Source organism: Ochotona princeps, chromosome 8 (assembly GCF_030435755.1).
Source record: "Ochotona princeps isolate mOchPri1 chromosome 8, mOchPri1.hap1, whole genome shotgun sequence".
Classification (NCBI taxonomy): domain Eukaryota; kingdom Metazoa; phylum Chordata; class Mammalia; order Lagomorpha; family Ochotonidae; genus Ochotona; species Ochotona princeps.
Genome location: NC_080839.1, coordinates 43727336 through 43741319, shown reverse-complemented (window position 1 = coordinate 43741319; position 13984 = coordinate 43727336). Strand labels below are relative to the sequence as shown.

The window sequence follows — 13984 nt, the reverse complement described above, 5'->3', positions numbered from 1 at the left end:
TTCATTTTTGATGTTTCTTTTTTTAATAGAACTTTCACCTATACAAATTCTGGACCATTTTATTAACATAATCACGTAGAAAAAGAAAACAACAGAGTGCTCTGTTTACTTTTACTAAAAGCTTTCCATTTAATGGATAGAGCAATAGGTTCAGATAATTGAAGCTTATATTAATATATATTTCTTAGTTTCTTGAAAAATACTTGGCAAAGAGCTTTAAACCTGTTTATCTTTGGATTTTGATTGCTTTCCTCATTTTATCCAGAGCAGAAGGGTATTTTCATAAATAGAATTTGTATCCACAGGTCCAGATTTTTGTAAACAATCCTGCTCATATTCATATTACTTTTCATGTTACCTTGTATGTTCTCTTGGGCCACTTTTAGAAATAATGTAAAAACACTGACTAAGATCTTAAGAAGTTAGAAGGAACTATGTAAAGATCATCCAAAATGAAAAGGAAAATTAAAAGAAAAAAGAAGAAAAACTGTCTTGAGAAGGAAGGATTGTGTTCTTAATTTTTCTAGCTCTTACTGTCTAGTTATTGTATAGCCCAGCGAAACTCACGGTAGAAAGAACAGCCTGTGTAAAGCAGAGAACACTGGACTGGCTTCCACACTTCTGTCAGCTTCTCCATATGTGACCACTGACCAAATAAAAGCCTACTTTCCGTCTTTGTGATGGCTGATTCCACTTTGGTCAAATCGAATGAAATAGGCCATATGTAGGATAATATTTTATAGATTGTAAGCATTGGCAGTTAGTGGAGTTCACTTTAATAACCTTATACTTTTAAAATATTTTAATTAAATATATTTTGTGCCTTGAAGAATTCAATTAACCCTATTTTGTGAAGCTCAAGCCATTTAGAACTTTTTATGACCAAAACTACTTCAATTTATTTTTTAAATGTAGGTACTTTTGTTTGTTTTTAATTCCCTTTTTTAAAGACAGTAAAATTTATTTATTTTGAGAGGCAGAGAGGAAAGCAAGGGTGTCTTCTGCTGGTTCATTCTCTCAGATGCCTGCACTGACCTCAGGTGGGGCTGGGGCGGGGCTGAAGGAACAGCAGGAACTCAGTCCTCACATCCCACTTGGGAGCCAGGACCCAGTCATTTGAGCCGTCCCCTCTGTCTGCTGGAGTCGGCCTTGGTGGGAGGTGGAGGCAGGAGCGGAGCTGGGTATTGAACCCTTGGGCACTCTGATAAGATACAGAAACATCCTAGCCACCCACTCACCAAATTGACTCTTCCAGTTTTCAATTTTCATTAGTTTTTTTAAACAGAAATAGTTACGTAACCACCATCACAACCAAGATATGAAACAGTTCCATTCCCAAGAAAGCTCCCTGAAACTTCTCTTTGTAATCATTCCCTTGACCTATTGCCAACCCAGGCAAATACTAAACTGTGCATTTTCTGTAGTGTCACCCTTTGGGGGATGTCATCTTATACTTATTTTTTTAAAAAGATTTTTAATGTTTGTTGTAAAGTCAGATATACAGAGAGGAGGAGAGACGGAGATGAAGATCTTCCGTCCAATGATTCACTCCCCAAGTGGCCACAATGGCCGGAGCTATGCCGATCCAAAGCCAGGAGCCAGGAGCTTCCTCTGTTCTGCCCTGTAGATACAGGGTCCCAAGGCTTTGGGCCATCCTCAGCTGCTTCCCCAGGCCACAAGCAGGGAGCTGGATGGGAAGTGGGGCTGCTGGTATTAGAACCGGCACCCATATGGGATCCCGACATGTGCAGGGCAAGGACTTTAGCTGCTAGGCTACCACCCAGGCCCAACCTTACACTTATTTTTTAAAGTTTGGAATTTACTCAACCATTGAATCTAGATGGGAAAAACTTTTTGTTTTTATACTCAAAATATACCAGATAATTTCAAATGATAGAGAACTCTAGATGCATATTTCTAAGAATTACTATTACCGAGTCCTCACTTATGCATTTTAGAGGATAGTTACAGTGTTGAATTTTTGTTCATCGATTCATAATATTATCTGGCAATTGTGTCCATAGGCTATAAGGTCTGCCTGTGCTGGCTTTAGAATAAGGTGCTTTATCTCTGGGATATTCCTATAGTCTTAACTACTAGTTTTTTTTCCTATAAAAATATTTGATTAGTTTGACAAAATTCAGTATGCTTTCCAGGTTTGATGACAGATTATAAAACAGAATTGACGGAATTTTGAAATTCTAAAATTAAAAATATGTTGTTGCAACACAAGTTCAGCCAGATAATCTGACAAAAAAACAGATGGCAGTCCAGGGGAAAAGGAAGGTCTCTTCAATATCTGAAAAAGATATTATTGCAAAAGCACTACACTTAATTCTAGCTTCCAAGAAGTATAAGAAAACATACCTTTTAGAAAGCAGATGTTCCTGGTTTATAATATTCCCTGTGTCTAGCTGTTAGTATCACATGATATAATATGTTATAAAAATGGTATCTTAGTTTCATTTTAGAATCAGAATTAGTGTGTTGTACAGCTTCAATTTTCATGCTGACTTGCTGTAAAAAAAATCTAGAAACATTTTGTTACATGATATTAAAGTTAATTTTCACTGGTCTTTGTTTTCTTGCTCAATTTTGATATTTTAAATTATTTTATGTGATGTCAACTTACAGGTTAGTCAGTCAAATTTTGTATAAAGCTACATTGAGTTGGTCTGTATGGGGCAGCAGGGTGGCACTGCAAAGCTACCACTTGGCAGTTTGAATCCTTCACGTTGTGCTTCCCGTCCAACTTCCTGCCAGTGCGCCTGGGAAGGCAGTGGATGAGGGCTCAAATACCCGGTCCCCGTCAGCCTCTTAGATTTGGAGGGCATTCCTGCCTCCTGGCTTCATCCTGGCTCAGCTTTGCTGTTGTGATCATTTGGGGCACAAACCAGCAGACCTATCTCTTGTTTCTCTCTTTGTCTCCATTACTCTGCCTTTCAAATAAATAAATAAATAAATAAATAAATAATCTTTTAAAAATTGAAAAAAAGATTAGTCTATATCTAGTGAAAAATAATGTCTGCAAAATATTTAACTTTTACCTGGAAACACAATATTGCACAGGAAAGTTTTTAATGAACAATGTAGCACTGTTATCTGCCATGCACTCTTTGATAGTAGCTGTTTCACTCTTTCTGTCTGTTTTTCTTGGCTTATTGCATGGAAATAAGGTAACTTTTCTGGCATTTCAAAGTTGCTATAATTATTTTGTGTTGCTATGGGTTTTCGTTAATTTTATAAAAGTTGTATGTATTTCTATATTCATATCTTCTGTGTTTGCTGATGCATGTCTCAACTGTACGCTATAGGCAAAGACAAGAAAGGAAGCTGTAATCTCTCTCGTGTGGACAGCACAACTTGCCTTTTCCCTGTTGAAGAAAAAGCAGTGGAATATTACTTTGCTTCTGATGCAAGGTGAGCCTCCTTAGTTGATGCAAAGAGAAGTTATAGCAAAAACTTCTCATGCTGCAGGGACCAGTGAGTCATCTTGTATAAATCGAGTCATAGATTTGCTGTGTAATAGGACTTTCCAAACTAAGATTAATCAGAACTTTTGGAGATGAACTAGAACACTTTTTCTCTTACCTTAAATCATGTAGGTCAGTTTAATAAGAATATATACCCATCGAAAGCCTTTTCTGTTTTGGATATTTTTTTGTTAAGATTTCTTTTTATTGGAAAGGCAGGTTTACAGAGAAGGAGATATAAAGATCTTCTGTCTGCTGTTTCACTCCCCAGATGGCCTCAGTGGCCAGAGCTGAGCCTATCTGAAGCACAGCCAGGAGCATCTTCTAGGACTCTAGCACGGGTGCAGGGCCCCAAGGCTTTGGGCCGTCATCTTCTTTTCCAGGCCACAGGCAGGGAGCTGGATGGAGAGTGGAACAGCCAGGATACGAACTGGTGCCCATATGGGATCCCAGAGCATGCAAGGCGAGGATTTGGCCACTGAGCCATCGTGCTGGGCCCTCTAGTTTTGGTTTATGTACATTAGGGCTCTTGTTTTTTTTTTTTTTTTTTTTTTTTTTTAAGATTTATTTATTTTATTACAAAGTCAGATATACACAGAGGAGGAGAGACAGAGAGGAAGATCTTCCGTCCGATGATTCACTCCCCAAGTGAGCCGCAACGGCCGGTGCGCGCCGATCCGATGCCGGGAACCTGGAACCTCTTCTGGGTCTCCCACGCGGGTGCAGGGTCCCAAAGCTTTGGGCCGTCCTCAACTGCTTTCCCAGGCCACAAGCAGGGAGCTGGATGGGAAGTGGAGCTGCCGGGATTAGAACCGGCGCCCATATGGGATCCCGGGGCTTTCAAGGCGAGGACTTTAGCCGCTAGGCCACGCTGCCGGGCCCTAGGGCTCTTGTTATTTTTTGCTCTTTCAGGAACCTCACTAGGTTTTGCAGGGAGGAGAGATTTCAGTTGTAGAGTAGAAGATTTAATATTCTACAAACTATAGTATACAGTAAATTTCTTTAACTGTGGGTTGACTTTGTGCAGTTTCAGTGAGGTGTCAGCTGTGGTCTGGTAATACTAAATATAAAGTTCCAGGATCAGTTAATACATTTTAGTAGAAGCTGACAAAGGTAGGTGGCTGGAGAGAGGGCAGATAATGTATAGCAAAATAAAATCAGTTTGGAATAAAAAGTCTCAATGTTTTGTAGTGTAAATGGGTGACTATGTGAGTAATTAAATATTTTACAAAGATTAAAAAGTGGGACGGGTCACTGCCTGTGATGCTGGCATCTCAAATGGGTGAGTCCTGGCTGCTACCCTTCCAATACAGCTTCTAAATGATGGCAGAAGATGGTTCAGCTGCTTGAGCCTCTGCTAGCCCGGAAGAGGCTTCTGGGGCCTGGCTGTGATCTTCCCAGCCTGGGCAATTGTGGCCATTTGGGGAGTGAGCCAGCTGATGGAAAAATCTCTCTGTCTCTTTCTGTGTGTCTCTGTCTCTGTAACTATGCCTTTTAGATAAAATACAAGAATGTTAATAAAAAAATAGTGAATTAAAAGAGGGATTGAAAGCTCCAATCCAAAGAAATAACAAATATCTAAGGAGATGCAAGTACTAATTACACTGATTTGATATTACAAATTGTATAAATATATTGGATATCACACTGTACCCCATAAAATGAATTCTTATGTGTCAATTAATAAATTTAAAAAAATTATAGAAAGATGTGTTTATATGTTATAAATTAGTTTTATTATGAATTATAGTTATTCCATTTTATTACTAGTTGTTATCTCATACCATGCCTAATTACCAATTATACCATATCTTAGAAATTTCCAAGGAAAAGATACAGTATCCTGTAGGGTTTTTATTGTCCAGTTTTGTGCATCCTTTATGGATCTTAGAACAGAGGCTCTGCAGAAAAGGTGGTGTTAGTATAGTTGATAAGCCATTAGAATTATGTTGTAATGTTGATATTTATGTTTTAAATTTAGCATTAATTTGTAGCTCTTAATTGTAATCACTCTTATAAAAGAATAATACTAGACTTTTTTGAAATAATTACTTATTTTTATTAGAAATGCAGATTTACAGAGAGAGAAGGAGAGACAGAGAAAAAAAGATCTTCCATCTGCTGTTCACTCCCCAAATGGCTACAGTGGCCAGAGCTGAGCTGATCCAAAGCCAGGAGCTTCTGGGCTAACATGGGTATGCAGGGTCCCAAGGATTTGAGGCATCCTTTTCTGTTTCTCTGAAAATAAGCAGATAACTGGATAGGAAGTGGAGCAGCTAGGACACAAACTGGCATTTATATGGGATGCTGGCACTTGAAAGTGGAGGATTAGCCTATTGAACCATGGCACTTATTCAGCCGAAGACTAAGATGTTTTTAAGTGAAAATGCAGCAGATTGTTTAGATGCATGAATAAAGATAAAGTGGAATTAGTCAAATTGTCGACAAATATTTGAGGGAAGAATACAAAGAAGAAAATAATACCATTTTGGACTTCGGGGGTTGTTTTTCTTAGCAAAAAAATTAAGCTCTGTTTTAATTTCTGCAGAGATGTCAGATCTGTATTTAATGCTCAGATGGATCTTTGCTGGGGTGAAGTAGATTTGTTACAGAGTTGACAGTTATGCTTAAAACAAACGGGGAATTGCAGAACAGTAGCCGTTTTTCATTCATGTGCAAAGCCATTAGCTGGCGCAAGAGAAAATGGTGAGAAAAAAATAAACTACTTGTCTTAAGGTGATCATATTTAATGAAGGAGATAAATTATAAACAATAATTAGGTGTAGAATTCCAGATATGACAAGAGCCATGGAATGCTTCTTACAGGATGATTGACCCTCTTCTGTATTTTTTAAAGGAGAGTTTAGGAGCTGCTTAGGTGAAGAGGTGGAGGAAAGAAGGCTTGTTCTCAGTGGTTAACCTGTGAGCATTTAGAGTGGATGTGAACGTGGCTGGAACACAAAATAGTAAGTTTGTGACAAAGGAAGGTTGGAACAGAGATAGAGGTCAGGGTAAGGCATTTGATTGTTCTCCTAAGATTAGGAGCCAAAGAAAAGCTGCCAGATGACTTGTGTGAGGGAGAAATTTGATTGGAGCTGCCTTTTGATAATCATTTTGGCAGAAATGGAGAATGGATAGAGGGAGATAAGAGAGAAGACAGGTGGACATGTTAGGTTGCTGCAGTAGTCCAGCCCAAGAGCTGATAGCAGCTTGAACTGGTTTATGATGGTAGACATGGAGAGCTTTGAGATATATTTAGTATTTAAAACTGCAGGAGTTGATAATGGATAGAATGAGAAGGCGTAGCCGTGCTTTCTGATCTGAGCTGATTTGGCTTAGTTTACCGCACAGCAATAAATCTTCATGTTTTCTTTAGAATGACTACTTTCCCCCAACTCCTTGATAACCAGAAGATTATCAGAGGTACTGCAGGATGATCAAGTTTGCATTTGAATTTGGCCTTTGTTTTCTAAAGGTAGTTTGGTTTGCAGTGGTGATCGTTGATTATTGCTGGTAATTGCTCCTTGAACGTTTTGTAGTGCTGTCATAGAACACACCAACCGCGTCATCTTTCTAGAAGACGATGATGTTGCAGCAGTGGTGGATGGCCGTCTTTCTATCCATCGAATTAAGAGGACTGCAGGAGATCATCCTGGGCGAGCTGTGCAAACCCTGCAGATGGAACTCCAGCAGATCATGAAGGGTGAATGTTATCATGTTCTAGCTTAGTGTCATTACACAAGGCAGGGAACGTCCATTCTTCCTGACGCTGGAGAAATCATTTGGTATAGCCCTGCCAAGTTAATCACGAGGTGGGATCTGAAATTCAGTAAATCTGTAACAGGCTAATTTTTAAATGGATAAATTCGCGTGACTTACAGATCATGTTAGAAGTATCCAAATAGAACTTTGCAGAAAAGCATTCCCACCCCTTGCCTAAAGGAAGGAGCCATTCTACTTCCTGTGTGAGCACATAAGTCTGTAATGGTGCTGAGTGCTGTCTTCCACAGGATTAATGAAGGGACAACCCCAGGATAAGGAATAAGATAATGGGAAATTATCTGCTGGTCTTAATAGTAATTCTTAATTACTTCTTAATAGTAATTCTTCAAAGGTGGTGTATTTATTATTACTATTATTATTATTATTTTATTATTTTGTTTTATGACACAGTTCCATTGGCTCTGGGATTCCCACAACCCCTCCAGAAAGCCCTCCCCCTATGTTGGTTTATTTCTAATGTTATAAAAAAAAAGATAGGCTATTTGAATAGTACTTGATATTTTTAAAATATTTGATAAGCAGTTTGTATTTTGTTTTCTGTTCCTGCCTTATTCTCTCTCTGCTTTAGTTTTCTAATATAACGTAAGGATAATGAAAGCTTCTTATTAAGGTTGTTTTGAAGAGTAAAAGGGCTATATATTAAAGCCCATAGAACAGTGCCTGATACATAATGCACTGTATGTAATGTATGCAATCAACTATTATGATTTTTATGACTTTGATATTTATTTGCTTTCCTTCTGTTGGGGTTGTGGTGGGAATAAAAACTAATGTTACTGCGTAATTACTGTCGAGTTCCTTGCTATAATATTAGGCTATATCATAGTTCACACTATGAAGCAACTGCTGTTTTTAGTTCACAGATTAAGGAATTTCTCCAGCTTAGGTAGTAAGGAATAGAATCATAATTTGGACCTGTATCTGACTCTAAAACTTGATCTTGTCTCATTTCTCTGTTTTGCTGTAAGTATAAATGAAAGTACCTTTTATTGCCTTTCACTTGCTGAGATGAAGGTTAGACTTTTAGTGATCTATAAATTTCTTATTCTTTGTTTTGTGCCATTTTATTTTATTAATATAATTTCCATTGTTTTAGGCAACTTCAGTTCATTTATGCAGAAGGAAATATTTGAGCAGCCCGAGTCGGTGGTGAATACAATGAGAGGAAGGGTCAACTTTGATGACTATACTGGTTAGTATGTATGAGTTTATTTTATTGTTGTTACTTTTAGGTATCCTCTGGGATTGCCATTGCCGACCTGAATTTTCCTTGCCTTTTATAGCTTAATAGAACAACTGTGACTACCAGCCATCAATGGAGACCAACCATCTTTTAAGAGACTTCATTGTATTGTTTTGCTTCTATGAGGTCTCTAAATTAGAGTCACAGACAGAAGGTAGATTGAATAGATTAGTAATTATTAGAGGTTGGACAAAAGAGAAATGCATTTAATGGATATGGAGTTTTAGTTTGAAACGATGAAAAAAGTGTGTGGATGGATGGTTGTACAACATTGTACTGTGTTTACTGTCACTGTATTGTTTACCTTTACGTAGTTAACATGGTAGGTTTTTTTGTATTGATCTCCTGCTGTATACCAGTGACTGTCCTGGCACTGGATACTAAGAATGAGATCTTTTCCAGTTGCTGAGGGTTTTGTAGGTATCTGTCCAGGCAGACTTTTGTAAGTAAGGAAACATGGAAACTTCTCCAGAGGTCTTTGAGGGGATGCTGGTAGGCCTGTGGGATAACCTGTACCTGTCTGCATTTTTAAGGTAGAATCGAGAGTGACACAGCAATCTTACTTGGGGAAATCTTGTCTAGGGCTAGTGTCACAGTAGTTTGTGGACATCTTCTGACCACACACTGTCAGTTGCCCCTCAAAGAAAAGTAGGAATTCGGAAAGTTATCTTTATAGAATCTTACTCTTGAGGTTCTAATTATCTAGAAAAGGGGAATTATAGCTTATTAACTATTTAAGGAAAAGTAAAATGGATAAATGGCACAAGAAACACATTTTAATGTTAAAATGCTTAAAGTTTCCTTTTGACTTTAGAGAATGAATCTGTAGGAATGGGTTTTGGGTTCAGGGAAGACTTGGTGAAGTAGATAGGTGTGTGTTTGGAAGATTTAAGTTGATGAAGAACAGAAGGGAGCATCTTATTTGGGTAGAAGAGCATTAAGTAGTGGGGGGTGGAAGAAAAATCATGAGGAAGCTATTTATGGAATATGTTGTTTATTAGTCTGCTATGTATTGGCACAGTGGGTGAATGGCCTTGCATGCATTCTGACGTGAGATTCAGGCCCCTCCTTCTGTAGAAACTGTGCGATTGTGGAAGACTCAGGAGCCAGTGGTGGTTGTAGGTGTGCCTTATGGATATTAACTGGTGGCCGGTCTCTGCCATGTGCCTGGGAGGAGCGAGAGCCTGAGATGCAGTTGTCAGTATGTACTGTTGCTCTTGGGGTGTGTCAGTCAGGATAGGAGAAAGTGGTGGGTATCAGGAGGCAAAATGAGCAGTGTAAACAGTAAGGATCATTTATGTTACTTGTGGAAATTAGGTCAGGAAAAAGCTTTGTTTTGTTAGGGGAAAATAAGAGACAAATATTAAGAAGCTCATGGTTTTAAAAAGCATTTTGATCGTTATTGTGTGTGTGCAAGTTGTATAACAAACAGTATAGCTGTTGTCTTTGGTGTGAAGCTGAGGCAGTCAAGGCTCTTGATGGTGAATGAACCGTGGTCACACTGGTAGACATTCATGGAGCCAGATTAGCCTCCATGTGTTCAGTGTTATTCTCAAGTACTCCATCCTTTCCCTATTCCACCAGGGGTTCTTGCCCTTTCTGGTGGTTATGGGAATGAGATTTCTATCCAAGACATCTTAAATTCTAACCTTGGGCCTCTCCTTTCAGAACTACTTTGAACCCCCTCAGAGGCCAGAAATTTGCTAGAACTAATTTTAGGGCAAATTTGTGACCAATTCATCTCACCATTTCCCCTCCCTTTCATTCTTTTTTTTTTTTAAAAGATTTATTCAGTTTATTACAAAGTCAGATATGCAGAGAGGAGGAGAGACAGAGAGGAAGATCTTCCATCCAATGATTCAGTCCCCAAGTGAGCCGCAACGGCCGGTGCGCGCCGATCCGATGCCGGGAACCAGGAACCTCCTCCAGGTCTCCCACGCGGGTGCAGGGTCCCAAAGCCTTGGGCCGTCCTCGACTGCTTTCCCAGGTCACAAGCAGGGAGTTGGATGGGAAGTGGAGCTGCCGGGATTAGAACCGGCGCCCATATGGGATCCTGGGGCATTGAAGGCGAGGACTTTAGCCGTTAGGCCATGCCACCGGGCCCACCTCCCTTTCATTCTTGGTTATCTGTAATACAAGACCCTTTGGTTCTAAGATATCTATTTGGAAGGCAGAGTTTCAGAGAGAGGGAGAGGCTGAGGGGAAGAGAGAAAGAAATCTTAAATCCACTGGTCTGCTCCTCCAAGTGACTGCTGAACTTAGACTGGGCCAGGCCAGGAACCAGAATTTCGTCTGGGTCTCCCACGTGTGTAAAACAGCTGAAACACTTTGGTCATCTTCCGTTGCTTTCTCAGGTGCATAAGCAGGCAGTTGGATCAGAAGTGGAGCAGCTGGGGTTTGAACTGGTGCCTGTATAGGACGCTGGTGCTGCTAAGAGTTTTTAAAGCTTTAAGATCATCCTGGCACCGGGTGTAGAGCAGACTAGATGGTTGAAGAGAAGCATCAAGAGCATGTTGCTTATCTGGGCAGAGGAGATGGTCCAGGGTGATGGTGGCAGAGGAACATTTTGAATGTGGATGAGGAAGAGGGATTGCAGAAACCAAGGATGATGCCCACAGTTTACTGGAGCCATTAGAAGAACAGTGATGGCTACTGAGCTGACAGGCTGGAGGAGACAGGTGGATATTGCAAACAGAGCACTGTTCTGAGTACCATAGGGGACATACATAGAATTAAGATTAATTGTTGTTTTTTTCCTGGCAGATTGGGATACAATTAGATAAAAAAAAAATCACTGTTTTTGGTCAAAGTTCCTGGATGTATTCCCATTCCTGCCTGTTTGTAGGCAAGGTGTAGAACTGTTGCATCTCCTTTATTGTCTATTCCTCCCCATTCCATCCTTGCACATCGGCCCATCTTCTGTCTGATTTATCCTTAAGATGACATGAAGGAATGTAAAAATGACTAAATGAATTGGAATGTCAAAAAATACTGCAGTGGTATGAACTTGTGTAGGGGTGGATGGGGGAGGCAGTAAAGCTGTGTGACCTGTTGGAAACTAGAGAACCAGGTTTCCTAAAAGGAATATGTCGTCTTTAAAATGCAGTGTAATTTCTTGTATCAGCAGTCGACACTCAAGAAAGCGGATTGACGTTTATATGGCTCTTTCCTAAATAATTATATACACAAACTTTTATTTCAGTGAATCTGGGTGGTTTGAAGGATCACATTAAGGAAATCCAGAGGTGTCGGCGATTGATCCTCATTGCATGTGGAACGAGCTACCATGCTGGTGTAGCGGTAAGTGGCTTCGTGGAAGTTTAGTGACCTAGTGTTGGGTTTAGGAGATAATCTGCAGAGTGATAATACATCTAGAAACATACCATGTAAGCTTGTCCTTTGCTGAATCAAGTTACCTTTTTATGTTTTTGAAGACAGAGATCAGAAAGATAGGGAGAGAAATTTCGATAGTTGCTTGGAATAACTAACAGTGGAAGATTGCTGTGCAGACAAACCCATGGAGCTGACTTCACGTACAGTGTAGAAAGAGAAAAGTTTTTGCGTTGTCCTAGACTCACAACACGGGAAATTACTGCTTGTGTGAGAGTGCAATTTCATTTTGCAATGTTTATCAGCCCCAATCTGGTTGCCAGTAACATGAGAGCCCCAACAGGATTTTTATGTAGGGGTGCATTTCTGCTTTTTATCAGACTTTGTCTTTAAATTGTTATTTTGGAATCTGAAAATCTGTATGAAAGATGCTTGTTGTCAGTGAGGAAGCACTGCAGTGTGATGATATTTAGGTCAATAAATTAGATCCAGAAATAGTTTCCTTATACAGAACCTGTTATGTGCTGTTGATAGAAGACCTTTTCATTCGTTTTCTGCTTCTAGAATTGATTCCCAACATTCAGACATAGTAATTTTTTATTTGTGACACTGTGTGGAAGTCAGCTTTTGCATCCCAATAAGCTTGCTTTTCTCTGAGGCCACCCCGTCCCCATACCCCAAATTACGTGATCCTGAAAGGAAAGTCTGTGCAATATTGAAGGAAGAGGTCTGAGGGCTTATTGTTTGGAGCATGGGAAGCAGAATGAGTTGAAGACTTCAGTGCAGATTTAAGAAAAGATGAGCTCATTCAGTGGTGGCATAGATCTTTTGCTGAATGAGCCCTCTATTTAGAAATTTAAAAAAAAAAAAGATTACTTGATTCTGCTAATGCTGTGCCTGAATTTTTGGGGCTGGAATTATGTTAGAATTCTCCAGTTCTTTTCTCATGATTGAATTTGAATTGGTAAACGTTTGTTTTGTATTTCGTAGTTTGCAAGACTACTATACTTAACAAACATTAGAAATCTTGAATTAATTCTGTTCTACATATTTGCTTTTTGATAGAATCAAACGTGCATGACAGATATACATGACTTTTTGAATATGTCCTCTGTATGCTGAGTAATACCTGCATTCACATCATTCTAAGTCTAATATGCTTTCCAAAATTTTGTTTCTGAGTTTTATAGCAGCACAGTTTTATAGTATCGTTTTTTTCTGTTATGATGAATAAGTCATTCTGTGTGTTTGTAAGCAGTAGTTACCACTTAAAGAACAAACTCTGCAGTAGCATAGGTGTATCTTGAAATTTTTCTGAGTTTTTTATTTTAAGAAATCTGATTAAAAAAAGAAATCTGATAAGTTGTCATATTTGTGTCTTTCTCTTCATTTTGAAGAGTATAATTCCAGTGTTACAGTTATATTGTAAACTGGTGTGTGTGAATAGGGAGTTACATTTGCTGGTGGGAGCGCACTTAGTATTTTAATGACAGTAACATGTATAATTAAATAAAATGCGTCAATGGAAAAGGATAATTAAAAATAGGAAGATTCTATTTTCTAAGACTTTCTATACGTAATGATATAATGTTTAAAAAAAGTGCCAAACTAGTTACCTAATATTCTAAAACAAAGTCACTCTGTTTCACTCTGTGGGCAAGCAGCAGTTAAAGGGCTGTGAGGCAGGAGCATAGGGTGGGGCTGGACAGGGCTAGGGCCGCATGCCTAGAGAGGCTGCTGAAAGGCATCCAGAAGATGTGGTGTTCAGAGTTGGGGGTCAGGCAGCATACACCATTGGAGCCTGAAGGTTTTGTACCCTAAGTTTATTTTTTTCTGTTGTGTTAAGATTTCTGATATTTAGTTAGGAGAACTTTAGCTAGAATGGAAACTTGGTAAAGAATTGAAGTGCCCTTCGAACAGAAGCATATTCCCCTTCACTTCAATCCCTCCTTGCTATGCTACAAGGTTTGAAAACATTGTGCCCTCTTAAACAGGGTTCCTGAAAGTATATTGACTTGTTTTGGGAAGTGCTACTTTATGATTATGGTACGTTTTTAACATTTCTAAATTTTCACTTAATATTTGTGCACCTGTTATATCATTAAATTCCTCAATGACTCCATTGCCAAATGACTTTTGGTTGTTGTAAAGCTTT

The 13984-nt window shown here is 39.1% G+C and overlaps 1 protein-coding gene across 1 annotated transcript in view; it reads left to right on the top strand.

Annotated features, from left to right (window-relative positions):
* The window catches only part of GFPT1 (glutamine--fructose-6-phosphate transaminase 1), a 56835-nt gene that overhangs the window by 32579 nt on the left and 10272 nt on the right, over positions 1-13984 (top strand). Inside the window, exons 9-12 of the mRNA XM_058667912.1 lie at positions 3315-3420; positions 7013-7176; positions 8353-8448; positions 11702-11799. Coding sequence (XP_058523895.1) covers positions 3315-3420; positions 7013-7176; positions 8353-8448; positions 11702-11799 — 464 coding nt within the window. The remainder of the gene's footprint in view (positions 1-3314; positions 3421-7012; positions 7177-8352; positions 8449-11701; positions 11800-13984) is intronic.